Source organism: Canis lupus, chromosome 33 (assembly GCF_048164855.1).
Source record: "Canis lupus baileyi chromosome 33, mCanLup2.hap1, whole genome shotgun sequence".
Classification (NCBI taxonomy): Eukaryota; Metazoa; Chordata; class Mammalia; order Carnivora; family Canidae; genus Canis; species Canis lupus.
Window position 1 is genome coordinate 30,779,031 of NC_132870.1, and position 27,258 is coordinate 30,806,288.

At 51.3% G+C, this 27,258-nt stretch overlaps 1 protein-coding gene and 2 long non-coding RNA genes across 5 annotated transcripts; 1 reads left to right on the forward strand and 2 right to left on the reverse strand.

Moving 5' to 3' along the window:
- Positions 1–4,801, reverse strand: LOC140623988 (uncharacterized). The gene is made up of 4 exons (XR_012023556.1): positions 4,333–4,801; positions 4,081–4,217; positions 3,705–3,845; positions 1–241 (listed from the first exon to the last, which is right to left on the reverse strand). It is a non-coding gene; the product is annotated as an uncharacterized lncRNA (long non-coding RNA).
- On the forward strand, positions 3,457–10,362 carry LOC140623989 (uncharacterized). Its single transcript, XR_012023557.1, has 3 exons — positions 3,457–3,862; positions 4,123–8,238; positions 8,377–10,362. It is a non-coding gene; the product is annotated as an uncharacterized lncRNA (long non-coding RNA).
- PITX2 (paired like homeodomain 2) lies at positions 5,871–25,895 on the reverse strand. 3 transcript variants are annotated; one of them, XM_072810765.1, is made up of 5 exons: positions 25,626–25,895; positions 21,707–21,762; positions 21,100–21,237; positions 9,604–9,809; positions 5,871–7,120 (listed from the first exon to the last, which is right to left on the reverse strand). In XM_072810765.1, exons 2-5 carry the CDS (start codon positions 21,750–21,752, stop codon positions 6,557–6,559), a joined length of 954 nt encoding a protein of 317 aa, XP_072666866.1. In that variant the 5' UTR covers positions 21,753–21,762; positions 25,626–25,895; the 3' UTR covers positions 5,871–6,556. The 3 variants fall into 3 exon arrangements, with proteins under 3 accessions (XP_072666866.1, XP_072666867.1, XP_072666865.1); XM_072810766.1 differs by lacking the exon at positions 21,100–21,237; XM_072810764.1 differs by lacking the exons at positions 21,100–21,237; positions 21,707–21,762; positions 25,626–25,895 and adding an exon at positions 10,725–11,260.
- Positions 25,896–27,258: the final 1,363 nt, after the last annotated feature.

The window sequence follows — 27,258 nt, forward strand, 5'->3', positions numbered from 1 at the left end:
GGCGGGTCTTCGACGCTAGCGAGGAGCAGCGGGGTGGGGATGCCAGAGGGAGGTGGGCGCGTGGCGGCAGCTGAGGATCAGATTCCGGGTTGGTTGTCCCAAGGGACGTGCAGACAACAGTGCGGGGACACGAAGGGGTCCCCTTTCGGAGGTGCGTAGGTTGCCGTCTGAGCCACCACTTCTCCGGGAGCCTCTGAAAATATCCTCAGGGTAACGCGAGGCTGCACCATCTTCTCCTTTGCTGCCGGGCCAAAAAAAAAAAAAAAAAAAAAGAACATTAAGATAAAGCAGCTGTTCCGGTCAGTAGAAGGCGGTAGGCACGGCGGTGGCCCAGCTACAGTGTCAGGCGTTTCAGTGAGGCCCAAGGCGAACCTGCGCCGGGGGCAAGTTCAGGTGGAGCAGCGGCACCTCGGCTCCTTCCAGGAGCTGGACTCCCGCGGAATCGATGGGTCCAGAAGGTCCTGGCCACAAGTCCAGACTGTCAGGCCCCGGAGCTGCGCAGCTGACCCGGCGGGGGTGGAGGGGGCTGCTGCACGGGAAAAGGAGGTTCCGGGCTGGGGAGGAGAGCTTCGTGCCCTGAGCAAGCAGCCTAGAATTCGCAGGCGGGATTTTTTTTTTTTTTTTTTCTGTCAAAGAAACAAACAAGACCCTGCCTCATCAGATAAGAGTGGCTCCTACGATTTCACGGATTTTTAAGCGAGGGCTGGAGGCGCTGAGATTAGTAGAATACTGTGAATGAACATTGCCCGAGGCCCCCAGAAGAAGGGTTTTATTTTACTTTCTTTTGCTTGATATTATATTATTTTCTAACAAAGCGACCTGTCGTCTGTCGCCTTGGGCTCTGGCAGGTAAAGCCCCTTCCTGGGCACCGGGGATGGCCCGCAGGGTCTCTACTTCTGTCCCCATCAGCGTCCCCCAACCCATGCCCGCACACTGCCGCGTGAAATCAGACACACTCGTTAGCCAAACGCAAGTAGCCGCGTTAAGTGACGCTGGAGAAGGCCCCGCTAGTCCGTTCCGTAGGACAGAGATAGAGACCATGGAGCTTCAACTGGGTGCAGCAATCCCACCCAGATACTCAGAGCAGCAGAGTTGAGGGGGCTGCTAACACAAGCAGAATGGGGAAAGAGCCCAAGAACTGGGTTGCCGCTAGTTCGGGAACCAAGTCACATTCGGTATGCTGCCCCGCTTGCCTTCTCAGGAGCAGCTGAGACTGTTCTAGGTCTCATCTCGCCAGAGCTACAAAGATAAGGGTTCCTGCCCAGGACTGCGTGCCAGGGGGTCCAGCGCTGCTGCAAACTGTTGTCAAAGACAGAAAAGCTTTGCTACTTCTGGACGGAGGACGCATTGGTAGAAGAGTGTCCTGGGGCTCTAAGGGCTAACTCTGCTAACTAAGCCTTAGCCCTGGTATATGAGGTCCCAGCATAAGAGGACCATTTTCTAAGTTGATAGAACATGTAAAAAAAAAAAAGAAAAAGAAAAAAAAAAAAAAAGAAAAAAGGAAAAGAAAGAAAAAGAAAAAGAAAAAAAGAACAGAAAACTTTGGAGTGGGTAAAGAAAACAGAAGAGGGAGAAGATGAGGGGCAGGGAGGAAGACAGGGCAAGGATGGGGGGAGCATCTTAAACTAGGTCTGGAAAGATCCATCAAAGTCAGAGGGTGCAGACACACACCCTGCTCAGCCAGGACCCAATGATTCTCCACTTCTTTTAGCCCTTCAGAGAGAAGGAAAAAAAAAAAAAAAAAAAAAAGCAATCCCTCACACAACCCTCCAAAAATAAACACCTTTACCGTACATTTATTAAATATTTTTAAAGGTTTTAGAAAGGAATTTATATAGTTTTTTGTCTTTTTTTTTACTGAGTTATTTAAGCTTCAACTATCTCCTGTTTTCCACAGTTGCCACTGAACTATTAATACACTGTTACAACAGAAGTAGCAATGATTTTTTCTAAAGGCAATTAAGTAGAATTAAATACATCTTCAATGGCATATTTTATGTTTTCCAAGCCTTCTCTAATCTTCAAACAAAATCTATAACATTACATTTACATAAGATGCATAAGATGCATAAAATACTCAGCAAGAAGTGAATGAAAGTTATACATCTCAAACACAACAAATGCTGAATTCTATCTTTTCAGATAGAATGTCAACAATGAGAAGGCCCCCCCCCTTCGTGGGGGGCGGGGAAGGGAGGGTTGGGAAGCAGGGTGATAAATAAACTTTTAAGATTAGAGTAAAAATCTTCCTGGTGTCATCTGCTAAAATCTGAAAGAGAAAATTAGTTATGTCTCTAAAATCAGATTTCTACGGAACCATATTCTTATTTTTAAAGACTCTCTTCTTCAATTATCACTTTCTCAAATTCAGTTAAAATGGAATTGTCAGATTAGGGACGCTGGGCCAGGAAGGGTAGTTTTTAAAAAAATTCCTTCTGAAAATCTGCTATAAGAAACTTCTCGTGTTTACTTCTCCTACCTCAATCAGCTGCGTATCTTGCTTCCCCATGTGCTTAAATTAACTGCTGCTTGCCGGGAGTGGGGGTGGGTGGGGGTGTTAATAAATCAATCAATACGGACTCTATATTCAGAAAGGCATCAGATCTGATTACACCCTCTTTTCTTTTTTTCCTCTTTCCTTCTTTTCTTTTTTTGTTTTGTTTTTGGTCCCTCTCTCTAAAAAAAAAAAAAAAAAAAAAAATGTAGCTCGGCGAGTCAGGGACTCCCAGAGTAGCCCGCGTCGACGGACAGCAGCGGGCGGGAGGCGGGGAGCCCCGGCGACGGCGGCGAAGGCGCCCGTGGATTAGGATGTGGATTGCAGGACGGACCTTTGTTTGGTCACATTCGCGACGCGGGTGGAGGGAGCTGGGGGGGGGGGGGGCGGGTGGTATCTTTCGACAACGCGCCGCCAGGTCTCTCTAGACTCGCCTTAAAAGGGTCCGCTGCTCCTCACAGGGTTAATTTGTGGGGCTTTCGAGGAATACTGGGACTTTTAAGATGCCCTTCATTTTTCTCCCATTCTTTCTGTTGTTGTTACGCTCCTAGAGGCACTCCCGGGGTTCAGCACCTCCCGGGACCCGAGGGTGGGCGGTGGAAGAAAGAGCAGGGCCGGGAGGCCAAGGGGAGGATCTGCCTCCTAATCAAACCGCCCACGCGGCTCAGGTTGCCTAACAGAGTTTTTAAAATTAAATTTCTAACCAACTTAGGGGCAGTAAAAACTCAAGATTCAGGAACTGGGAGGCAATGGAGACAAACGTGGGCCACAGGCACCTTTTCCCAGGTCCCCCCCGCCCCCCATCTGAATTCGCTGTTAGGGGAATGAGGAGTTGGAGGCCTCGGGCATTTGGAAAGTGTAAAAAGCCCAGGACGGGCGGGAGGGTGGGTTCGAGTAACAGGTGAGGGGCGGCCGCTGGGGGGGGAGCGGAAAGCCCGGCGAGGGCAGGGCGAACTGCGGTGTGGGGCCTCTGCGCTCGGCGCCGGGTCCCCAGCCTCCCGGGGCGCAGAGCAGGGCGGCGGGGGGCTGGGGCCTGCGAGCCCGGGCTCCTGGGGGCCCGACCTCCCGCTCGCCATCTTTATCCCCAGCGGAGGAGGCTGCCGTTCATGCTATAGATTACCTTAAAGGTTCCTTTAAGCACTTTAATACACAACTAGCTCAGAAATCATTAAGAGACCTGGAGAAGGAGGAAAAATACCCTCACACTCACCGGTAATAAGTGTTGACATGCAGCAAAAATCGATTGAGTGGAACCGAGGTGGTGGCAGGAGCGATGCTGGAGGGGGGCCCGCGTGGGAGCGGGAGGGGCGAGAGGAACGACTCCGCCGGCTCGGGAGCTAGGCTGGTCTCACTTGAAGGGAAAAAGAGGTGCGGGAAAGGGTCAGCGGGCCAGCGGGGATGGGTGTGAGGAGCAAGGCGGGGGGGGGGGCGGGGGTGGTTGTGGGGTGAAGAGGGCAATTCTTCCTTCTGGAAGTCCAGGGAGAGGAGCTGAGGTGGGAGACAGGGCTTCGGAGCAGTCCTGAGTCTCCGCCCCCCAGCGCGCACCACTCAAGTTGGGGATGGGGATGAGACAACCCTTCCCAAACCTCGACTTCCATTTTTGTTTTGTTTTGTTTTGTTTTCTGCAGATTGATCGATTTCCTCGAAATCGAGTCCTATTTCAGCCCGCGAACTAGGCCGAGGTCCGCCTTCAGCATCCAGCTCTCCCAAGACGCTCTGGGACCTGCTGGAGACGCAGATCCTCCCAGCAGGTCTCGTTAGCCTCGCCAGCCCCGATCCCCAAATCCCCTCTCCCCGTCCCCTCCCTCCCTGCCCCCCGCCTCCCCTCCCCCCCATACCAGGCGGAGCTCCGGGCGGCCCGGCCCGCTGGGCTGCGCGGCTCCAGAAGCCAAAGTCCGCCCGTGGGGACCGTTTTCCTCTCCACTGCTCTCAAGTGAACAACAAGGACGGAGGTGACCCTCGGCCAAAGGGCTTTTATCTGCCCCCCACTGCCGCGTGATCCCTCCGTAGGTTAGAGGCAGAGCTTAAAAAAGAAAGAAAAAAAAAGTTAATGTGCATTGCGCACTGATCTCACATCGGGGACGTTATCTGCGATCTCTTTAAGTGGCAGCAGCAGTCCCATGCAGAACAAAGACTCCGCGTCTGAGCCTCAAAAGCTCCTAGGTAAAGTTTCAGCCAGATAAAAGTAACCTAAGCGCAAAAACACAGGTTTTCTCGGCTCCAGAAAACTGCTGGCTACTTTTCGCTCCTTATTCCCCAGGGTTGTGTTTGTCCTCGCCCACTGGGGGGAGGAGGTGACCAGAATTGCAAAGGACCTCAGGATTTACCCTTCACCCCCCTCTCCCCCAGAGCCTCAGTAATGAATTCCTTCGGACTAAGTCGTATTTGCTACGATTTGTTACGAAATCAAATTTCACATTAAAAAAAAAAAAAGCTGAAAACCACCAACAAAGGAAGAGCGGGTGCTTAAAGTTCCTTTAAACACTCACACCGATCTCTTTCCCCGTTTAGATGTCAGAGGATGGGAGGGAGGGCCAGGGCTGTAATTCATCTTGATTTGCTTCATTGTCCCGCAGTTTGCAAACCATAATCCTGTATAATTTCAGGAACAAGCAGGTTTAGAATTAATGGGTCAATATTATTTAAAACAAAACACGGGGAGCATGACCTTTGCCTCAACTACATATTGCTCGACAAGACTCAGGAAACTCCACTCTAACCTCTCAACCCCTGGGCTCTTTGGGAAACTAAAAGGGCTGTAGTTATTAGAAATGGCCTTTGTTTCTTTTAATGTCTCGAAAGGATTTGGAAATAGAATGCAATATAACATGAAGAATCTCTCTACTTAAGCCTGAAAGATAAACGTGGAGGCCTAAATATTTTGAACTGGAGGTGTTTCCTTGTAAACTTATTATAGATGTATTCGTCTTGAGAGGAATGTATATAAACTGTACATGTATACATACACACATAATTCTCCAGAACAATTTACTGGATGTGGAGACCTTCCCCCCCAAAAAAAGTGTATTTGAGAGTCATTCCAAGCTGACATACTTTCTAAATTTCTTTCTCCTTTCTTCTTTTTCTCTTATATTATTTGCTAGCAACAATGGAATACTCTGGGTTTAAGCCAAAGAAAAATCAGGGAGACAAGACCAGACTTTGCAGCCCCCCCCCCTTTTTTTTCCCTGGGAGTGGCTTTTTTTTTTCTTTTTAGTTTCTGATGAATGACTATAATTTATTTCTACCAAATTTAAATAAGTCCTGCTGCCTTGTGTGTTTAACTAGGCAGGCAGAGGGTACTGGTTTGTTTAGGAAGCAGTGACTGAGAAACCCTGGCCAGGCGACAGAGGAGGGCAGAAAGAATCCAGACTGATTTGTATGTAGTATATTTTACTCCCATGAAATAAAACACATTTTTCATATTTGCTGAAAAGTAAAACAATAATATTGTACGAAATGTTATACACAGGGTAGGTTGTACATAGCAGTTTCAGAAACATCATTGCATCCACCAGAGAAACTATTCTAAAACTGATATTCACACATTTTTATAATAATAATATGTTAGAAACATACAGTGTGGCATTTAGTATATACATTCCTTTGCTCACAAGCGAAAAACCCTAATCGCTTCTGTATAACATGCTTTATTTTAAAGCCTAACCTTTAAAAACACTGTTGTGATAGTACTAACAACTGCTTTTTATAAAATTAATTTGACATTTCGATATATATACATCCTTTCAGTCATTTTAATGTTAACAATGCTAAACTTAAAAAATAACAAGCTTATAGTAATGTTAAAATGTCATATCCAGTCAAACATTTGTGTGTGTCCTTGCAACTGTTGGAAATACTTTTAGTGAAAGATGTCAGACATTGAGGAAATTCCTTTGAAATCAAAGGAGCTCTCTTTATTCAGTGGTTTCCTTTTCTCTTTATATCTTCTTTCTCTTCCTTTCCTTAGTGCCCACGACCTTCTAGCGTAATTCCCAGTCTTTCAAGGGCAGAGTTGCCCCATCCGGCACGGTCCTAGGATCCGGGTGCTGTGGGCGAGGCTCACACCGGCCGGTCCACGGCGTACTGGCAAGCACTCAGGTTGGACGCCGGGTTCTGCACGCTGGCGTAGCCAAAGCTGGAATGCTGCTTTGCTTTCAGTCTCAGGCTGGCCAGGCTCGAGTTACACGTGTCCCTGTAAACGTACGGAGGAGTCGGCGGCGCGTAAGGACAGGCAGGCGTGGGCACCGCGGAATTCAGCGACGGGCTGCTCAGGTTGTTCAAGTTATTCAGGCTGTTGAGGCTGGAGCCCGGGACGCCGGTCACAGCTGAGGGCACCATGCTGGACGACATGCTCATGGAGGAGATGGAGTTGGGTGGGGAGAACATGCTCTGCGACGATAGGGGGTTGACATTCATAGAGTTGAAGAAAGGGAAGCTCTTGGTGGACAGGGAGGCTGACGTGAGACCCTTGGCGGCCCAGTTGTTGTAGGAATAGCCGGGGTACATGTCGTCGTACGGCTGCATAAGGCCATTGAACTGCGGCCCAAAGCCATTCTTGCACAGCTCGGCCTGCTGGTTGCGCTCCCGCTTTCTCCATTTGGCCCTGCGATTCTTGAACCAAACCTGGGGGTGGAAGGCAAGGGAGCAAACAGATGCCACAGAACAGATTAGTAAAATCTTGATCCCAGAAAACACCAGAGGCCTTTGGCCACCAAGACACACATACACACGTATGTGGGGGGCAGGGGGAGACACGCACTCACTCAGGCTTCCACATTTTCCCCAACCCCCTACCGCCCCGCTGGCCGGGCTGCCTGAGTCCCGTCCAAAAGAGGGCGGCCTGGCCAGGTGAGGCCTGCGAGCCCAGGCTCTGAACTGTGCCACAAACCCCAGTCTAACACCTGGCGGCCTGTGGGCAGCTTGTTCACTAACCCAGGCCCTCCTCAAGATCCAAAAACACTTACTGTAAAATAAACGCGGTTCAGTGGGTTTTCTGCCCAACCCTTTACCAGGCCACCTTGCAAACTTGTTTCCCATAGACACAGTGATGAGAACAAGGGAGCTGAGAGGGCACCGGAGGCCGGGGCTCTCTGTCACACAGCTCCTCCCTCCCGTCTCAGACCTCCCCCGCCGCCCCCCACTCCACACTACATGCTCTGGCAACTGGCGCTGGGCTGCGACCCCCATCCTCGCCTAGCAAAGTAACGAATTAAAAAGCAAAAGCCAAAAGCCGCCTTTCCTTCAGCCTCCTAACTCCTCGAGCTTGGCTGGGAAATCTCTGGGAACCCAGGTCGCTCGGCAGCCTCCTCCTCCCTCCGCCCATTCCAGGCCAGGCCCCTCACCCTGCGCGCACCAGCCGGGCCCAGACAGTTTGCTGGGCTTTTCAAGCAGCCGCCTAACCCGGTCAGCCCCCACCCGCGTCCGGTGGCCCCGACGCAACCCTTCTCTCAATCCACATCGGCCCGCCCGCCGCCGCAGACTGCGGCTTTTGTGTATTGGAGCGAGGCCTGGCCCCAGATTTCAGAGCTGACATCGGTGATGTTTCACATTACACGTCTCAGCCGGGCCCAGCCGCCTAATCCGCTTTTTTTCCTTTTCCCTTTCATTCTTGATTTCCTTTTTATCCCCCTTCCTCTTTGCGCCGGACTGTTATAAATAAGCACGCTCCACTCCCACTTGGCTGGACATGCGGCGGGCCTGGAAGGAGGCAGCCTGAGGGAGCCACAGGACAGCCCAGCACGGTAGTAGCGGGGGGAACTTGGGAGGGCTTGCAGAAAAGCCGCAGGGCGGGAGGCAGGGGATAGGAAGAAATCTTTTCCGAAGGAGTCCAGAGAACCCACTGATTGTGTTATTTTAATTACTTGCTATTTCCACCCTAGGCCGCTGTCTAAACTTCTGCCCAGGCAAGAAGAGTACGTGCAAGTCCTGTTCCCTGATGCGCAGGATTGCTAATGAAAGACTGACCTTGCCTAAAACCACGCGGCCTGAGAGCAAGAGTTCTAACTCTGAGCAGTTAAACTAAAACCATTTTCAGCTTCATCCGGGCTGTTATCCACCGGCCTCGCCTCATATCCTACACAAATGCCACCCAGAGAGTGCCTTCATTCCCTCTGCTTTGGGAAAGCATTTTGGTCTTTATTTTTTCATCGTTATTGTTGTATATAGTATTTTCTTCTTTCTTCTCTGCTGTAACTGGGGGCTCTATTTTTCTATCCAGAGCTTTTTTTTTTTTTTTTTTTCTTTTTTAACAGCAAAGCCCCTGGATCCTGCTATGTATGTTTCTGCTTCCAGAATCCTAACGTGTTTGGAGTTTCCACTGACCAGCATAAACCAGGATGTTGCTACTGGGTAATTCATTTAAGTTCACTTTTGCCAATCCATAAAGTACCGATTTGCTACAAAGGTAAGCCACCCCTCCCCCTTAAAAAAAACTATTATTGGGAAGAAGGATATGAGTAACAATCTCCTGAGAAAAGATAAATAAACCAAACCGAAAAGCCTTTCTCTTTTTTTTTTTTCCTTTTCTTTCTAAGAGAACTAACAGGATAGTAGGTGTGTATCAAAACTGCTTCCGTAGATAACAAAACCGAGGGACAGGGTGTGGGAGAGACCGGAATGGCCGAAAAACCTCAAAGACTATGTAAGGAGGATGAGCCGGGTGGAGAGAAAAGGCCGGGCTAGGCTGGGCGCGAAAGTTTCCCAAGGAGGACCAAACCTTGCATGTCTCCGGCGGGTATTCCTTGTTAAAAGCGCACAGGTTGGAGCCTGCTCTCGCCTCCTGGCCTGGGAGGGATTTTATGAGCGCTCGTCTGGCGACTGCAAGCCCCGAACACAATACCCTGTGCAGGGGGATGCCACGCGGCCCAGTTCGGCAGGGCTCGGGGCGACGGGGCGCCCCAGCCGAGCGGGGCCTACCGCCGGTCTCGTAAGGGGGAGCTGTAACCTCGCAGCCCGGGCCGCCGAGAGAGGCCCTCCTGCCTTTGCAAAGGCACAGCACCCGCGCCCTCCGGGGGACGCCGCCTTCCTCACTCCCTCCGGGTCTACGTGGCCTGCGCGTCTGCAGCGCCCTCCTTCCCAGCCTTCCCAGGCTCCGCCAGGGGTCCTACCCGAACTCGGGCTTCCGTAAGGTTGGTCCACACGGCGATTTCCTCGCGCGTGGACATGTCCGGGTAGCGGTTCCTCTGGAAAGTGGCCTCCAGTTCCTGCAACTGCTGGCTGGTGAAGTGAGTGCGCTGCCGCCGTTGCCGCTTCTTCTTGGACGGGTCTTCGGTGCCCACGTCCTCATTCTTTCCCTGCTGGCTCTTATCTTTCTCTGAAAGCGAAACGCACAAAGGTTCCCGTCAGCACGTCCACCTGCTGCCCGCGAACTCCAGCTGGGCCCGGGCGGCGGAGGCCGGGGAGAGAGCTGGGCCGCCAGCGGGGTGGGGAGCAGGGAGGGGAGCAGGGTGTGAGCGGCCCCTCCGGGCCGCGGGGAGCGCTGCGACTGTAGGGTGTGCAGGCGTGAGTGTGGGTGTGAGCGCCCCATCTGCTCCCCTCCCCCAGCGCCGCACGTTTTATTTACATGTTTATCTCAGAGCGAAGGCACATTCATTTTTATAGCCTCTGCTTTCAAGCATATTTATACGCCTCCGCGCAGACACACCAAATCTCCCCGGACACCCGCACCGGCGCGTTTTACGGAGGCCCCTCAGGTCTCGATGCGGTTTCGGAAGGCGGCTTAAAGGTAGACTCTGGGACTCGGCCACCCACCCCGAGTTCCTCTACCCTTTTAGAAATACCGCTGCTTCTGCGGCGTAGTAGTTTCAGAAATACTTTTCTAACAAGCGCAGCTTCTCGGGATCTGAAAGCCGAGAGAACGGGGACCCGGGCGGGGGCGGGGGTGGGGGTGGGGGTGGGGGTGGGGGTGGGGGGTGGGGGATGGCCTCCGAACGTCCTCGGAAGGAGATGCTGGGGCTTTTTTGTGACCCAGGAGACGCAGGGAGGCCAGGATAGGAACCGAGAAGAGTAGGCTGGCTCGCGTCGTTCGCGCCACCTAAGGCGGTCGAGGTGGGGCGAAAGGAACGCGGGGCCAAACGACGCTGGCTCCGGAAGCTCTGCCGGGAGCAAACGAAACGACCACTCCCACCACGCCTCCCCCAGGAGGGGCCGACTTCCTTGGGGGCGAGGGGGGCCGAGCGGCCGGGGGCGGCTTGCCCCGGGGTACCTGCGGGGCCGCGCGGCGCCTTACCTGCGGCCTCGGGGCTGGAGGTGTCAGAGATGGTGTGCACCTCCAGCCTGTGCTTAGCCGAGTCCAGGGAGCGGGTCTGACCGGGAGCCAGGACTGAAGCCATGGCCAGTGGCTGGGGATGGTGACAGGAGGAAGGCGAGGCGGTGGCCAACAGCTTGGTCCCTACTGCTCGGTGCTCCAAATGCAGCGGGCCTTTCATGCAGTTCATGGACGAAGGAGCGCGCCGCCCTCCAAGTCCGGGGCTGCCTCCCGGCCGAAGCCCCGTGGCCGCCGCCGCCTGCTCCGCGGTGCGCTCTGGGCGCGGAGTTTCCCCGCCGTGGCCGCCGCGGGCAAACCCTGCTGAGTCTCTGAACCGAGCCGCCCCCGTCTCCTGCGGCAGGCTCCAGCGAAAGGGTCCAGCGGCGGAAAGTCAGCGGGCGAACGGAGACATGGGGATGTGGGCAGGAGGGCACAGCGCGGAGCGTCTTTGGGCAGCAGGCTTCCGAGCTCCAAAGCGAAACCAGAGTGGCAAAGACCCCCTTTCTTCCCTCCCTCCCTCCCCCAAGTACCCCTCCAATAAGGAAAGCTAACGGCGTCCGCGGTCTGCCCGCCCCCCGCGCGGCAGCCCTGACAGCGAAGTGTCAAGAGTGACAGGGACAGGTAGCTGATATCGGATCCCCCGCGGCGGCGGCGGCGGCGGCGGCGGCGGCTGCGGCGCGGGCCTCCGGGCGCCCCCTCCGCGGCGCGCACTCGCACACCCCCTCGGGCCGTGCAGCCCGAGCACCGCCTCGCAGCAGCTCAACTCCCCGCACGCAGGCGAGCGACGGACCAGCTCTGCGGCTCCGAGCTTCCCTGTTGGCCCAACATCTTAAAACCAGAGGCGGGCTTCCTGGTGCCCAGACGTCACTTTGCCGCGGCCCTCCCCGCCCTCCCCGCCTCCGCCCCCTCCCAGACCCTTCGCCAGCGGGAGTGACGTGGCTCCGCACCAATCAGGAGACCCCGAGCCGCGGCGGAGGGACAGCCTTGCCTGCGCCTATCAGCTGTGCGGGGCCGGGCTAATACCTCCCCGCGCCCCCCAGGTCTACACCGCCCGGCTCCCGGGACTCGTGCGCTGCCCCGGCCGAGGACCGTCCGGCCTTCAGTTCAGCTGGGAGGTAGAGAGGTGAGGCTGCGAGTAAGAGGCTCGGGAGAAAGGAGCGGAGAGGTCGAGGGCTGAAAGGTACGAGGAGCCACAAGCCTCCCCACCCCTTCCTTTTGTATCTCACTACATCCATTTCCAATCGAGAGATGTTTTTCTCTTCTTGGATGGAAAGAAGAAGACATGCTACTTAAAACCAGAAAAAAAAAAATTTAAGAAACAGCAACAAATCACCTCTCCGAGCTTAAATTTTCCAAACAGCCTGTCAAGCGAACGCTGTGCTAATCTGAAGAAGCTTTACTTTAATTGCAAAGGAGACAAAGCCCTGAGAGGGCAGGCTAATAAATTAGAAATCGAGAAGCAAATGGACCCGTCAGAAGAAAATTACCTTGACTTTAAACGAACAACTGTTTGGTGGTTCACTCTGGATTTATACAAGAATAAAAGTCGCCTCAGATCACGTTCGCTGTAATGCTTATTAGTCCCCAGACAGAAAATACACAATAGAATAGAAACCCTAACCCAGCATTTTCAAAATGCTGAAAGCTTATCCATTCTACTTAGCGTTGATTAAGACACATATCCTAGATCTTTCAAATTCCTTGTACACTGTATTAAGCTTGTCCTAACCCTAGAGAGAGCCCGCTTTAAATTCGACTCTCTTGTTTACTTTACTATCAATCAGATTCAAATCCATAAAGCCTGCAGAATCAACAACCTTGAGCTAATTATATATAAAATATGCTTTAATGAATTTCCATACAATTATGAGTGTTGCCAAATAACCAATTTCAAGGATAATTTTTAAGTCATTTTCTTTTCCTAGGAAGCTCAAGGCTGTTGAATCTTCAAAGTCCAAGCAGGCAGAGGCAGTAGGGTGGGGGCGAAGGGCAAAAGCCTAGGAGAACACTCAGCTAGGAAAAGCTAAGCCTTATTCATTTACTTTATTAAAAAGAAAGAAAAAACACCTTGGGGACATCCAAGTCTATAACACTATTTCCAAAAAAATATTAATTTTCAAATAAAGAAATACAAACATATCATTCAAAATTATTTTTGAAAGTCCTTTTGTCCTCTGCTTAGGTCATCGGGAGAGCACAAACTAATCCTCTTTGGGTTTCTGCATTGGTGATTGCTTTATTGTGGAGTTAGCGTTATCATCCCTGAATGTGTATTTGTTTGACATTACAGTCAATGATTTGTAACACCAGTATGAGGTATCTTCAGAAAACTCCCTCCTTGTCCTTGTTCACAAGATTGGGAAACTTATGTAGTCTGGGGCAGTGTTGATGAAGCAGACTACAAATATGTTTGTAACCCATGTGTCTCTCCTTTGCCTGGCTCTCCCTGCCAAACCCTATCTGCAGCTCCTCCCCCATTTTAAACATGCTTGAGAGCCATCCAAAGAACCAGATGAGAATTGTTCTTCAATCTCTCCCCCCAGAAGTATCATCACACTTTAAGAAAAATACAGCTGCAAGGAGGAAATTTCTTTATACTAAGGTTTAAATCAGCCATTTCTGGTTTTAACCTTTTATTCCAGTTCACCCCATTTCAAGCATACACACACCTGCTCAGAGCAGAATACATCCCCATGTGACAGGTTTGCATTAGCTAAGGCTCATACATCCAGCTATATTAGGTCCTGCAATCTTATCACTAAATTATACATATTACACCAGCAGCCTGTTGGTAAAGAAGGTTAAATTAATTTACATTCTGCTCATTATCTGGTGCTTAAATGACGCATTTTATCCCTGAGATTTGGCAGAGAATCTCCTCAGACCCCACAGCGTTTCACCGAAGACAATGCTCTTACATTTGTAGTGGTTTTTAATCTGATAAGACTCTAATTTGCTTAAGTCTTTTAAATAAGGGTTTTAAATGTTTCTAGCCGTTTTCTTATTGAATTTCCTCTAATTCCCCCAAGATCATAAAGTATATGTGTAAAGTAAATATTTCCTCCCATTGCACTGCCAGCTGATGACCTATAACTAAGTCAATATGAATCCGGAGTTTTTCCGCCCAATGTGTTTACTAATCATATTCCAGTTTCTTCTTCTTAAACCTCGGCATAGTCGTGATCCCCAAAATAACACACCCATAAAGCTTCATTTCATGAAGAAACTCCATCACATGAAAGAATGAAAAACTCCCCACCATAGTGAGCATACTTTCTTAGTGTTAGTTTCTTCTAGATTCAAACCCCTAAGCTGCAATTTTTGGTGGAGGCTCTGGGTGTTTCTCAAAACTCCCTACTTAGGAGAGCTGAGAAGCTCCACAGAACCATATAGATATGGAAGCCCATCTCTCACGATAGCCACAGAATTTTTATTTAAACTCCTTGACTCTGTTGATTAACAACCCTCATCATGGCAATTGCACATATGAAAGATCTAATCTCTGAATTGCTTGCAAAGTGGTTGAAACCCCCAAGGGTAAGTGACAGCTCCTCATAGTGCCAAAACTGTGGGAGACGTTGAAAGCACTGGTGATCTCCAGGAAGCCTAAAAGCCTAAAAAGATAAGGAATCTTAAATTGTATCTATCCACTGCAAAGTCAAGTGGGGAATAAAGACAATTATCTGGAGATCTCTGATTAAAGTAAAAATATAACCATATCTATCTATCTATCTATCTATCTATCTATCTATCTATCATCTATCATCCTTCTAGACACACACATACATACATAATATATAATGCCCCACCCCATCATCAACTGAGCCAGTTAGGCAATTCTTTGCATTTTTCCAACCAGAGTTTCAACCTCTCCTGATCACTTTACCCGTGGTGAGCTTGGCTGACCCCCTTCTCAGGCCCAATTGAATTCACTCCATGGATGGTAGGAGTACACCAACATGAAAAGTCTAGATGGAGAAAGGCAAGTGAGTGCTGGGCAATGAAGAAACACTTTTCAGTGAAAACAGTGGTGGTGGTGGTGGTGGTGGTGGTGGTGGTGGTGGTGGTGGTGGGCAGCTCTGGAAACAATCTACAAAAAACTTGTGGGACACAGATATTGGTAGTATAGCTAAGGAAGGAGTTGAAAGTAATCCTACGTATTTTGCAGATTGAGCACTCCTCTTGTGTTCTCCATGCTTCACACACTCTTCTTTGACTGGCTCTAGGAATTTCAGGGACTTCCTAGCCTCTGTCATAGAAATTTCCAGTCCAGAAAAAAATTAAGGTGGTCAGTTTAGGGAAACTGGAAGTGTGTAAGGCCTCCATGGAAGTAAACCCAGTGCAGGTTTGGGTTTTCGAATCCGAAGACATTCAAGAATTCTCATTTGGGTTTTCTTGTTTTTTTTTTGTTTGTTTGTTTTTCTTTTCTTTTCTTTTCTTTTCTTTTCTTTTCTTTTCTTTTCTTTCTTTCAAAGCAAGACCCTTGAGGAGGGAAATGTGTGACACCGGGTCAGGCAGGTTTTGAGCTGCTGGTATTTGCCACCGATTACCAGTCTTAAGGTCTTATTTAATTTCACACTCTTTAGTGTTAGTTGTGCAAAGCCCCTCTGGCCCCCGTGGAGAGATTGGTTGGACTGCGCAGCCAAACTCTCGGGTGCGGTGGCCCAAGTATGAACTGCTATCCAACCAAGTGATCCACAACTTTTGGGGAAAAAAATCTGTCCTCAAAGCTCATCTGAAAGATGGCTCAATTAGATGTCTCCCTGCACTGTCAACATCACAGAGGGGAGAGAAGCTGCTCTGGTCCCAGCTCAAGGCCACGGCCGCCCAGACTCAGCTCAGAACCCCGTGACGGGCGTGAGTGTGTGTGTCTGTGCGTATGGTGTAAAGCGCAGAGGTCAGCTGGAGACCTTGCACCCTGCCCAAGGAGTGGCCTTTCCTCCCCTTCTTCTGCCTGCCCTTTCTTCACACACGCAGCTAGCTGTAAAGGCCCCTTTCGTTGTTCCTCCGTATCCCTGCCGCTCCAGTCATGAATTGAAAGCACCCAGAAATTAAAAACTTTATTGCGGCTGATACTCCTCTGATCCCCATTCTCTAAATGGATTTAAAAAGTGCTAGTTTGTAAAAAGGGGCAGATTCTTCTCTGAATCGAAAATCTGTGCATATACTGAGCAACACTCACATTCTCTGGGTCCCTGCAAATGGCATCCAGATTTTAGTCCCACACACTCAACCACCTGAGGTTTGTAGTAACTGGCCGGGGGTGCTGGGGTGGTAGGAGGAAGTACCCCCACACTGGCGCCTGAAGAGAAAATCAGGGATTAGAGGAGGCAGGAGGGTTGAAGGGGGGATGTCAATGAAACCCACGTGCTATATGCTTTTTCACAGTAGTTTGTTAACACTACAGGTTTATTAGGCCATAGTTGAATCTTGGAAAACAATGAGCTGTGGAAAAGTCATATAAAGAGAATGGTATAAATTTGTGTCAGCCAAAGGGGAGAGATAGAGATAGATGGGGGGCAGAGAGAGACAGAGAGAGAAAGAGATAAAAGAGAATGAGATTCATTAATATCCGGGTCCAGAGAGGAGAACTGGCAAGAGACTGACTAAAGTCACATTTAAAAATTGGATTAAAATGCGCCTCTTTTTCTCTTTTCTGTATTTCTCCCCTCTAGCTCTTGTCCGTTTCCCTTTACTATTTCTCTTGCTCTCCCTTCTTTCTGTCTTCACTCTCCCAGACATGCTGGTAGCTAACATTCAGCATTAGTTGTCATGGTGACCATAAATCACATAAATCCAAAAATACCCACCTATAATCTGAGATGAAGCTTTTATTTCCCTAGCGAAATAATATTTTAAAAGCTGTCAGCTGACAAAAAAAAAGAAAGAAAGAAAAAAAAAGGAACCCACCTCATCGTAGTAACCCAAGTAATATATTACTTCTAAAGGTTTAAATTAAAATGTCAGCCTGTTAAAAACACGCTGGGAGAATTTGGGCACTCCCCATGTCAGATCCTTACAATGAAGTTGACTCCATCGCTCCCGATCACTCTTTAACACATATACACAATTTTGCTGCTCATTCTCCTGATATTAATTTCTTTCCTCCCCTCCCAACCATCTTAGTCCGCTCAGACACTGCCTTATGTTGTAAAAGAAAGGATTCTCCAGCTGGATCAGAAAGGGGGTTCCATCCTTGCCTGAGGTTTTTGAGGATCTTGTGTGTTGGTCCTCTGTTATCAATCACTTCCCTGAAGGAAAGATGGGAGCTTAGGGGGGAAGACAAGGTTCTGGTCAGGATCCAAATGGGGGTGACGCTCTAGAGGAACGGAGAAGAAAGAAATGCAGAGACAAGGACTCGGGGGTGGCGTGGGCACACGGAGCAGTGAACTGACCTGAGCCACCAGTTTCTGCCATTAAGTCTAGCCTAGGAAAGGTAGGAAAGGTACCTATAGTCTCCCACTCCTGTTTGCTTTTTTTTTTTTTCCCCTGGGGGGAAACTTTCCTCTTTGGAGACCCTGGTGGGGGAGGGGGGTGCCGGCCACAGTTGGGCCTTTTGTCTTTTACCTTGGGCTTGTTGTCTTTTGCCTATCTTTGGATTACAGGGTATTCGCCTAGATGAAGAGCCATTAATTACCCATTCAGTCAATATTAGGAAGACGACAAAGCTTTTTACATAGGATTAAGAAGACATCAGATTGTTCCATTAGTATATTCCTGCTCACGAATAAGCTTTCGTTATACATTTCCTTTTCCCTCCCGAGTCGCTCTAACAACTGCTGCATATATTAACAGCGGGCGGTGCGGAATAACAGCCCAACCAGCCAGACGAAAAACTTGGAGCGCGCTTTGGTGTCAGTAGCGAGGAACACGACGACCTGTAAAGACCATCTCTGCGGGCGGGGATCCGCAGGGACTGGCTACTTATTGCACAACTGGTACGACTTCCCCCGACGGGGGAAAAAGCCCCCACACATCTCAGAGGCAGCTTCTGCCAATAAGCTACAGAGTTGGCGGGGCGGGGCGGGGGTGGGGTGCAGTAGAAAAGAAAATTGCCATCTCCTCTCGGTAATCCCGGTTGCTTCTCCCTCCAACTTCATGCCCCTTCTGCTTGCCCCTGTCCCTTGTCCCGGGCCTCACCACTAAGAGTCCTCTACCCTCTAAACACCCACCCACCCCCCTTCTTGCTGAAAACGCCCAGGCCCCAAGCCCTGGCCGCACGTACCCCCACTCCGCATTTGGCTGGAGATGGCCTGGACTGCTCTCGCTGGTGTCCCTGTTAGCATTAAGGCTGCTTCACGACGGCGAAGGGAAACCGGCTTATTTGCTTTCAGGGGGTACATTAGGAATCCACGTAGTATGTGCTCGGCAAACATTTGCTGATTGAATGAATGAAGGGTTTGCTGCTGCCGAGGCGGCGGGGGTTGCCCGGGTCCTCGAACTAGATGGGGGCGAGCGACTGCTTGGGGCGGTGTGTGTCGCGGCTGGGGGCGCCACCAGGGCCCTGGGGTCCCCGTCCCAAGGGAGGGAAGTCAGAGCGCACCGGAGACCGGGGTGAGACTCTTTCAGCTCATCCACTCGCCGACGCTATTTAAAAATTAATGGCGTGTCTGGGGAAGGCCGCGAAGGTACCTGCCCAAGCACGGTCGGTCGCGGAAGCTGGGCGCCCCGACCTGGGCCGTGGGGCGGCAGCTCGGTCTGACTGCAACCCGCAAACCAGAGCCACCGCCCCGAAACTTTAAGGGTTACTGACAGGGGAGGATCAGTCCCTCCCCTTCCTGAAAGTCAGGAGCACTTTTTGATTTGGGCAAAGAGGCTACTTTTGGGAAACCTAAAGGGAGAAGTCAAGGACCTCTGGTCTAGGGGGCCGTTCTCAGCAGACCACTGCCCCTTCTTTCTGGGGGGTACAGTTGAACTTGCCAACTCTTCCTCCCTCCACTTGGATACCTAGCCATTCCTCTTTCAATCCTCTCTCAAACCCCTGGCCTTAAGAGTCTCCAGTCGACCTCTAGGCCCCTCAAGTTTCAGGGTTCCAGACAGGCTGTGGGGTTGGCCCAATGGATATCAAAGGGATGAGGGTTCCTTTGGAAGGAATGCAGAGTTGGAGGTTTCCAGAAGTTAACCTTGTCTACTTAGAGACCAGTTTCGATCTTCAACAGAGGACACAGTGTTGGGGGGGGGGGGCGTTGCTGAGGAGACGGTAGTGCCAATAATAAAGCATCATGATCTCTTCTGAAAACTGCATGTCATTGTAAACATTTTTTCTTTTTGAAAGTAAAAAAAAAGGTCATAAAAAAAGAGGAGAAAAATCTCTTTTAAAAGCAGGGTATGCCAGGAGTTTGCATAGCACATAAGTTAAATTTACTTATATTCATCAGAGGGGGCTCTGGCAACCTCCCTTCCCAGGCACTGTAGTTTTGCCTACTGGTGTGTGGCTTTTTTTTTTTTCCTTAATCTACCGCATCCCTAGAAGCCAATAAAATCAAGATTTTCAGCATTTCTCCCTATCACATGCCTCTTCTTAATTAATGGCATCAAACATGTTTAGGCAGCAATTTTCTTCTTCCCTCCAAAAGGTAGAAAACAGATTGTTGCCAGAATAGAGGAAGAGCCTTTCACACGCACTAAAATAATCCTGGCTTGAAAGTAATGGTTAAGAAAACAATCATTCGTTATTTCTAGTTCTTCATTTACCTGCTAATTACCAAAACTGGATGCCCGGTGGCCCGAGTGGGGACTGTGACAGGAGCAGAAAAGGCCCTGCTCTCCCGAACTGGGATGGAGACCACCTGTCCTCAGAAAGGTCTAGGTGCTCTGGGTTGGGGTGGTGGGGACAGAAGACATTCTGTAGGGCTCCTGCTCCCGGGCAGCGGGAACCCTCTGCGCCTCAGCTCCCAGGCTCCAGCCCAACCCGTGGGAAGTGAGACTGGGGAGCTCCCCTCGACTGGCCAGGGCCACCGCTGAACCCGCACAAAATATTTCCCGGGGAGTCATCGCTGTTCTTGATTTTTAACCATATCCCAAACATTCTCCGGTCTAATAATTTATTTTTACGACCGATTATCAAACAGAGGAAGAATTTAACACAATCTTAATGACAGAAATCATCCAACGTTATCTCTGCATGGCCCCATTTAACCCCATGGGGTTAATCCCGGACAAGTGAGCGTTTAACTGGCCCAGCAGGAGGATTCGCGATATTGTGGTGTCGAGACTGCTCCGCTCCAGACCACTTTAGAAGTTTTATTTAGACAAATGATAATTTTCTCAGATTCGCTAGGAAGCTCGAATGCAGAGCCTTTGTTTTCTTCTTAGTAATATGGTTTGTTTACTTGGTGGGGGTCCCAATTCGCCCCCCTCTGGCACACATTACATTTGTGTCCTTACACTTTAATCCGGAAAGAGGGGGTTAGGGGCTGAGGGCGGTGGGGGGCTTTATCTCCTCACACTATCAAAGGTCAACAACTTCCTAAGGCTAAGCACTTATTATTATAGCAACCTGGAAAACCCGGAGAATATTAAAACAATTAAGTTTGAGTTTTGCATGTATTCCAAGGGAAAGCTTGTCCCTTCATCCCTACACACACACACACACGCACACACAAACCCAAAGGGTAATTTTCAGTTCAGCAAAGCCCTGTGCAGTGGGTTGGAGACATTTCACTTTTACACAAGTCTGCAGACTTTGAGCAGCAGTGTCCCTGGACTCTTCCACAATGAAACCAGCTAATTAAGCAACGACACCTCCAAGACCCGAGGCCTTGCAACCTGCACAACAGGTAGGTTCGCGTCGACAGGGGCACATACACTTCATTACACCCTCGGCTGCGGCGCACCGTCGCTGCCCTCAGGCTCTGCGGGGCTCTAGTCAGCTCTTTCCCCTCCCGGCCAGGCGAATCTCTGCCAACACCAGCGTCCCCTGCTCGCCTTCCGCGGTAAACCCCGCGCCCACAAGCCTGGGCGGGGCGCGGCTGAGAGCTGCAGGGGCGGGGTGGACCCTTGGCGGAGCTGCGCGCAGTGGGACGTGGCGGGCGACAGAGGTCGCTGTTGGACTACTTTTCCGCGCCAGCTAGAGGCACAGAGGTAGGTTGGGGTGTGCGTAGGGGATCAGGCCACACGGAGAGAGCGAGAAAGAGCTAGAGGGAGAGGTGTCGGGTCTCAGGAGTGCAGTATAATTTGGAGAAAGGAATTAAGGTCCCTGGGACGGCGGCTTCCCGTCCCACCCAGAGGCCAAGTGTCTAAGTCAAGGAGCAGGCACGTCGCCCCTGGCGGCCTGGCCTGCCCGCGCCTTACCCGAAGGCCAGAGGCCCGGAGGCGGGTGCCCTGCGCGCGGCCTGCACTTCGCTCCCGGCCTTACCAGTGGCGCCGGGATGCTGCCGCGGGAAGAGCTTGCTGCTGGCCGCCTCTTTCCGGCTCTCGGGAGAGTCTGTGAACTCGACCTTTTTGATTTCGGAGTCTTTGGAGAAGAGGCATTCAACGGCCGCCGGCTGCACGCCTGGGCCACGCGCGCCCGCCCCACCAGCGGGGAGAGAGACGCCCGGGACCGCGGCGGAAAGAAGCGGGGGTGTTGGGGAGGCGGGGGCAGGAGGCAAGACGGGAGGAGAAAGAGGGACAAAGAGCAAAGACCCAGTTAGAGGAAAGGGCGGAGGGCACTCCAGTCCCCCGGACCCTCTGGCAACCCGGCGAGGGGCGGCTGTCAGCGGCCCCCCCCACCCCCGGGGGGAGGAGGAGGAGGCCGGGGCGTCGGGACGCGGCGAGCCGCTCGCTCCGCATCCAGAGCCCCCGCCCCCACCTCCCCCCGGGGGAGGCCACCAGCGTCCTGGCTCCGATTCCCTTTCCGTCCCGGCCGGCCCCTCCTGGAGGAGCCCCTCGCCGCCGCCCCGCCGAGGGGCCGGTGCCCTCCTGCCGCCCTCGCGTGGTGCGGGCTCCCGTCGGGTGACCCGGGCTGGAGAAGCGAGTCTTACCTAATTGCACACACGCCGACACTAGTTTGCGGCAGTTGGTCTCCATTCCCCGTAACCTGCAAAATAAAAGACAAGGAGGGCTGTGAGTGGCGGCGGTCCCGAGCGTGCGCAGGGCTCGACCGAGGCCACCAGTGGGGCGGACAGCTTCAAAGTCGCTATTAAGCGCCTACTCTGTGCTGGGTTTCGGGCCCGTTTCTCTGCCCTGACCGCCTCGGGCTGCCCAGCCTCGTCCGCAGCCAAGCCCCTGGTCCAGCACGTCTGGATGGGCCCGAGGGGGACCTCTCCTCTGGGGTGGCGGTGAATGGGCCCTGGCGCTCTCTACGGATAAAAGCATCGTGGTGGGGTGGGGGTGGGGGTGGGGGCGGATTTAGGGCTGTGGAGTCTACTCACAAGATGCTTGTGTCAAGGGTTAAGAGGCCGTCGGAACACGAGGCCAAACTTAAGCAGATGCAACATTTTGGGGGTGAATGAGGAGGGCTTTTCCCCCCTGTTTAGGGGGTTGTGTGGAAGGCCACCGTCAAGCACGGTGCTTTCCTTTAGTAGGAGCTCAGTAAACCTTTATAGAATATCAGAGTCAACTTGTAACTGTCCTAGACAGCAGTTGCCCTAGATTTTCGGTAATTCTGAAATGAACGGGACTCTAAGGGTCTTGGCCTAGGGTGCCCCGGGAGCGAGCTGGCTTCGGGCCTCTCATCCATCAGGAGCCGCTTATCCATATTTAGCCACACTTTCCCTGGACGTACTCACCCGGCCATTTATTTACCCTAAGGTGAAGATTTAAGATCGCAGAGGAGGTAAACGGGGTGACTTGGGTGAGACGAGGGAGGACGGGGGCAAACGTCCGGAGGGTTTTCTTCCCACCAAGGACGTAGAAAGAACTCTCCGAGGACGGCTCCCCCGATTCTCCCCGGCAAACCAAATCTTTTTCAAATTTCCAACCACAGCGCAGCGAGCCAAGCGTTTAACGCGCGCCCCCTTTTCCGCCACAGGCAAACCGGGAGAGGTGGGTGGCGAGAGACCTTGTCGGGGTGGGTTAGAAGAGCCGCGGCTGCTTTAAAGACGGAAGAAAAGAAAGGCGGTCTCGGGCTCCCCAGGCCCTTGGATCGCGGCGCCTGGCACTCTCCACGCTAACCCGGGTACGCCGGCGGCGGGAGGGCCCGCGTCGCTGGGGTCCAGGGCTAAGGGTGGGAGCGGGCGTTGCCCCTTTGGCCCAAGAGCAGAGGCGGGGCAGGGAGCTGCGAGTCTGGCTCTAGTCTGGGTCCTATTTCCCGGCTCCTCGGCCTCTCCCAGAACGAGCTGCGCCTCGGGGGCCTCTGGCCAAGGTCGCTGCTTAGCGGAGGGGCTGCCCCGCGCGGCGGCGGGGGGACCCAGGGGTTCCCCTCACGGGCTAGCTGGGACGTGGGCGGGGGCTCTGCGGATCCTTGCAGGCCCGGGGGCCCAGTAGTAGCAGTTTGGCGGCTCCAGATTTAGTGATTCTGCAGTAAAATCACAGGATTAGTCCCTGATTGAGATGTCTGTTCGTGAGATATTACAAAATTCATTATCACAGCTTTCTACTAACTCGATATGAAGTAACACAGATGGGATTTTATTAGTCCAGACTTCAAATGTTTACTTATGATAATTTCGGGGGAAATTTGCATGTCATCATCAACTCGATAATCTTTTTTTTTTTTCCTTTTTTTTTTTTTTTTTTTAAACATCTGAACCGGCTGCATTATTAGCGGGTAGCCGAAGCATTGCAGATGGTAACTGCAAATAGTTTTTATTTATTTATTTATTTTTTATTTATTTTTTGAGGAATGAAATATACAGAAGAAAAAGATGGGGTCGCTGAGTGTAAAGTCAGTCAATTATTACACATTCTCTCCCTACTCCCAAGCTTCAGTGCTGAAGACCAAACAAAGCAATACAAAACAAATCTTCAAGAACTCTGTTCTGAGGACTGAAAAGAAGGTCAAGGCGTGTTCCTTAGCTCACTTCTAAGTGTCCTTGTGACTTGGGGATTTATTTTGCAGTCAGAATGTGCCCTGAGACCTGCATTACTTATTTATTTTTTGCTTGATATAATTACTAGGCCTACTAGATGAAATGAATCTAAGTAACTAGGGAAGACAGTTTTTAAAAATAACCTCCAATTCCTGCCTGCTGATCCTTAAACTTGCCCTGTCAAGGGAGACAAGTCTTACTAGACAAATTTCGCTGTAGGATTTAGGGACTAGCTTCTCCCGCTAATCTCACAAATTAAGATGCACAACTTTTCTTGATGGGAAGTTGTTCTCACCCCAAAAGTTCAAGTCCCGGTTTGAATGTATATGCCAGGCAATCTTGTTTTGGCCAGCTTGAGTTTCCTATTGTGAATATGCTAAAAAGCACCACATAGTTAATGAAGCACACTGAACCACACTGGCCAAGGCAGGCAGTAAAGCAGTAAGAAAATAAAACAATTTTCTTAAAAATAATTTCTGATGATTGCCACATGAGGAAATTGCAGGATAAAATAGAGTTCTAATAATTCCAGCTCCTTTCTCATTTCTCCCCTTTCCATTTATTTTGTTACCCCATAACAAAATCTTTAATGGAAAGTTTAAAAATAAACAGCACAAGAACATATGTTTTAAATGAACTAAATTGGTGAGATTAGCCAGTAAATTAATTTGCAGTGGGTAATCATTTAAGGAAATTAAAATACTGCTTAACACAGTTCTGCATTTTACCAGTTTAAGCCTTCTTTTAAACCAATTAATATTGATGCTTTATGAACACTTGAAGACAAACATGCTCAACTTGAGGAACAAAGCACCTGAATAATTTAAGTGTAGTTTTGCTGAGGTAAAGTAAAACATTCGCAAATGAAGTAGCTGTTTAATTTTTAGAGAATGTTTGATTGTTGAAACCTTGTATGCTTATTTTATGTTACAACAATAAACATCCTCAATCTATTTTACTTACGTGCTTTGTTTCCTTGACATAATTGGTATTTGAATTTTAGATAAATTTCCTCCAAAATTATTTTAAATCCATGTTTAATTCTTATTGATGGCTCAGAAAATGCAAAGGAATCTCTTTAAATCAGATTTTTTTTCATACAAATACTTAAGAATGTATGCATGCCTGTATTATTTTAATTCATAATAGTAAGGTTTTTTTCATTTAGCTTTACTTTAGTTTTACTATATCTTTATAGTACTCACACAAAAAAAGAGTAAAAATCATACCACTCTATGATTTCTAATTACTTGGGAAAGTAAAGTCATTGAATTGGAATGAAAGGAGACCGGTAAGTCCCAGATTTAGAATCCTAATTTTTTCTTACTCGACACTTGGAAAACAGTCCTCTCTTCTTTACCATTTAAAAACGTATCTCTTCAAGTGCAAGATTGGAGTTGACTGGTGATCAATTTAAAGGATTTATAATCCAAAGTAATTGTGTGAGCCTGGCATCCAGGCCTGGCTCCCAGGTAATTCGCTTGGGCCTGAGAGGTCACTAACTGCCAGTTAAGATGGAATCTTTTTTTTTTTTTTTTTTTTCCAATTGGTAACAATGGGAAGGGGGCTAATCTTCCAGTAGCTGAAACTTTGTACCCGGCCCTTTATCTTGAGAATGCTAATCCTCAGCCTGAGGATTTGTCCCTGCAGTGTTGGCACCGAGATTTAAGGGAAGATACCTCGTTTTAAATGCCAGCCGTGGTCTCCCTTCCCACTCGACTTCAGCAAACCCATAGATTGTTAGTGTCAGCGACTGGGGACTAGAGGAACAGGGCTTTGCAAGGTCTGTTTGCCAACTGAGTTTACCTCGGTGAGGGGAGAGGCAGCCCCAAGAACCACAAATCACCCTCGGTGAAGAGTCTCCAAAGTGGAACAAATTTCCAAACTCGCATGATCTCACATCCCTGCGGAAGAGACGGCCTCCACTTACCGGCTACCGGGAGCGAGCTGCGGTCTCCGCGTCCCACCGCTTCCCGGGGAGGTTTCCAGAGAGCCGAGGCGCAGGCTGCACCGCGAGCGCCCGAACGCCGAGCCCGAGAGCACCGCGGGGCTCCCGAGGGTGCCAAGTTCCGAGGGGGTCCAGGGGTGCGCGGCGGCCGCGGGAACCTAGCCGTCGCTGGCAGTTTCTCTCTGCTCCGCTCCAGCTTTCTCGCTCCGTCTCGCACTCTCTCTCCCCTCCCTCGCTCTCATCCCTCTCTCTTCCCTCGGCTCGGTCTCCGAGTGGGGAGTGACGTGACGTCAGCAGAGATTCCACCAAACTCCGCTGCACAGTGGCGGGCGGGCGGGCGGGCGGGCGGCCGAGCCCGGCTGCGCGGCGGGCGTTCAGGGAGCGAGCGGGGCGTTCGGGCGGGCGCGGGGGGGAGCGGCCGGGGGCGACGCGGAGCGGGGCAGGGCCGGGCCGGGCCGGGCCGGGCAGGGCAGGGCAGGGCGCGCCGGCCGGCGGGCGGGAGACTTGGGCGCGGGACGGAGAGCGAGCCCGGCGAGCGACGAGGGGCAGGGAGCCGGGCCGGGAGCAGGAGCCGGAGCCGGAGCCGGAGCCGACGCGCAGCGGGCGCAAAGGAGGACAGGAGGGGAGGCGGGGATGGAGGAGAAGGAAAAGGAATCGGTGCCGAACCGGGAGCGCTAGTAAATCAGAGGGGTGGGGTGGGGGGACCCGCGCGTCCGGGAGGCAGGAACGTACTCCCGGGGAGCAAGCCAGGACGGAGGAGGAGGAAGGGACGGGGCAAGTGGCCCAAGGAATGGAACAAAGGACAGAGTGCCTGGGCTGGTTTGGGGCGAGGCAGTGGCGTGTGAGTCTGAGAGAGCCTGTACGTGACCTTTCAGGCCTGCGGGGTTGTAGGAAGAGGTCGCAGAGGCGAGGGATTGCGGAGTGGGGGTGGTGGGCAAGTGAGGGGCGCGCGGGAGGCTGGGGTGAAAGTAGGTGGAGTGGGGGTGAGAGGATGACTAAAGGGAAATCTAGAAAAGTGGGGCGAGCGGGGGTGGGTGGTGGTGGTGGTGGTGGGAGGGTGGGGAAGAGAACTGGGAGGGCGACAGCCCCGAGCGAGCGAGACTAGTCGGCCGGGGAAGGCCCAGATGCGGGGCCCGTCGCTGCCGGCGGGGACCCGGCTCCCGAGGTCAAGGCGGGTGCCCCGGGCAGGCCGCGCGCGGTGTCCGTGCGCAGGTGGGCACGGTCGCGCACTGACCAGTGTACGCGAAACCACTGCGCTGGGCAAGGCTCGGGCGTTCATAGAGTCTAGAATTTCCTCTGCTGTACCTACACTCAACAAGTTCACCCCGGGTCACGGATATCTCATTTTTTAAAATGACGAGGTTAAGGTTCCTGGCGAGCATGGTATTGAATTGCAAGGGATGGCGGTGGGGGTGGGAAGGGAAGCCACCCTCAAATCCACATTTGCTCCTGAAAATCGAAAAACACGTGAAGTTATAGGAGTCATTTTCACTCGAAAAGTGTGCCTTACTTCTAAACCCTGATTTTCCGATTTCTTGACTGGAAGCAAGGGCGTGTTGTATTTGGGTAGCAAACAGGATATTTTTGCTCTGTCCTGCCTTGGGCGTAAGAACTA

What these genes read in the sequence shown, in the direction of transcription:
- PITX2 (XM_072810764.1), bottom strand. Translation starts at nt 10,932, where the DNA reads ATGAACTGCATGAAAGGCCCGCTGCATTTGGAGCACCGAGCAGTAGGG. An exon ending in CTCCAGCCCCGAGGCCGCAG is followed by an intron (nt 9,810 to 10,724) that starts GTAAGGCGCCGC and finishes TTTCGCTTTCAG; the next exon opens with AGAAAGATAAGAGCCAGCAG. An exon ending in TTACGGAAGCCCGAGTTCGG is followed by an intron (nt 7,121 to 9,603) that starts GTAGGACCCCTG and finishes TTCCACCCCCAG; the next exon opens with GTTTGGTTCAAGAATCGCAG.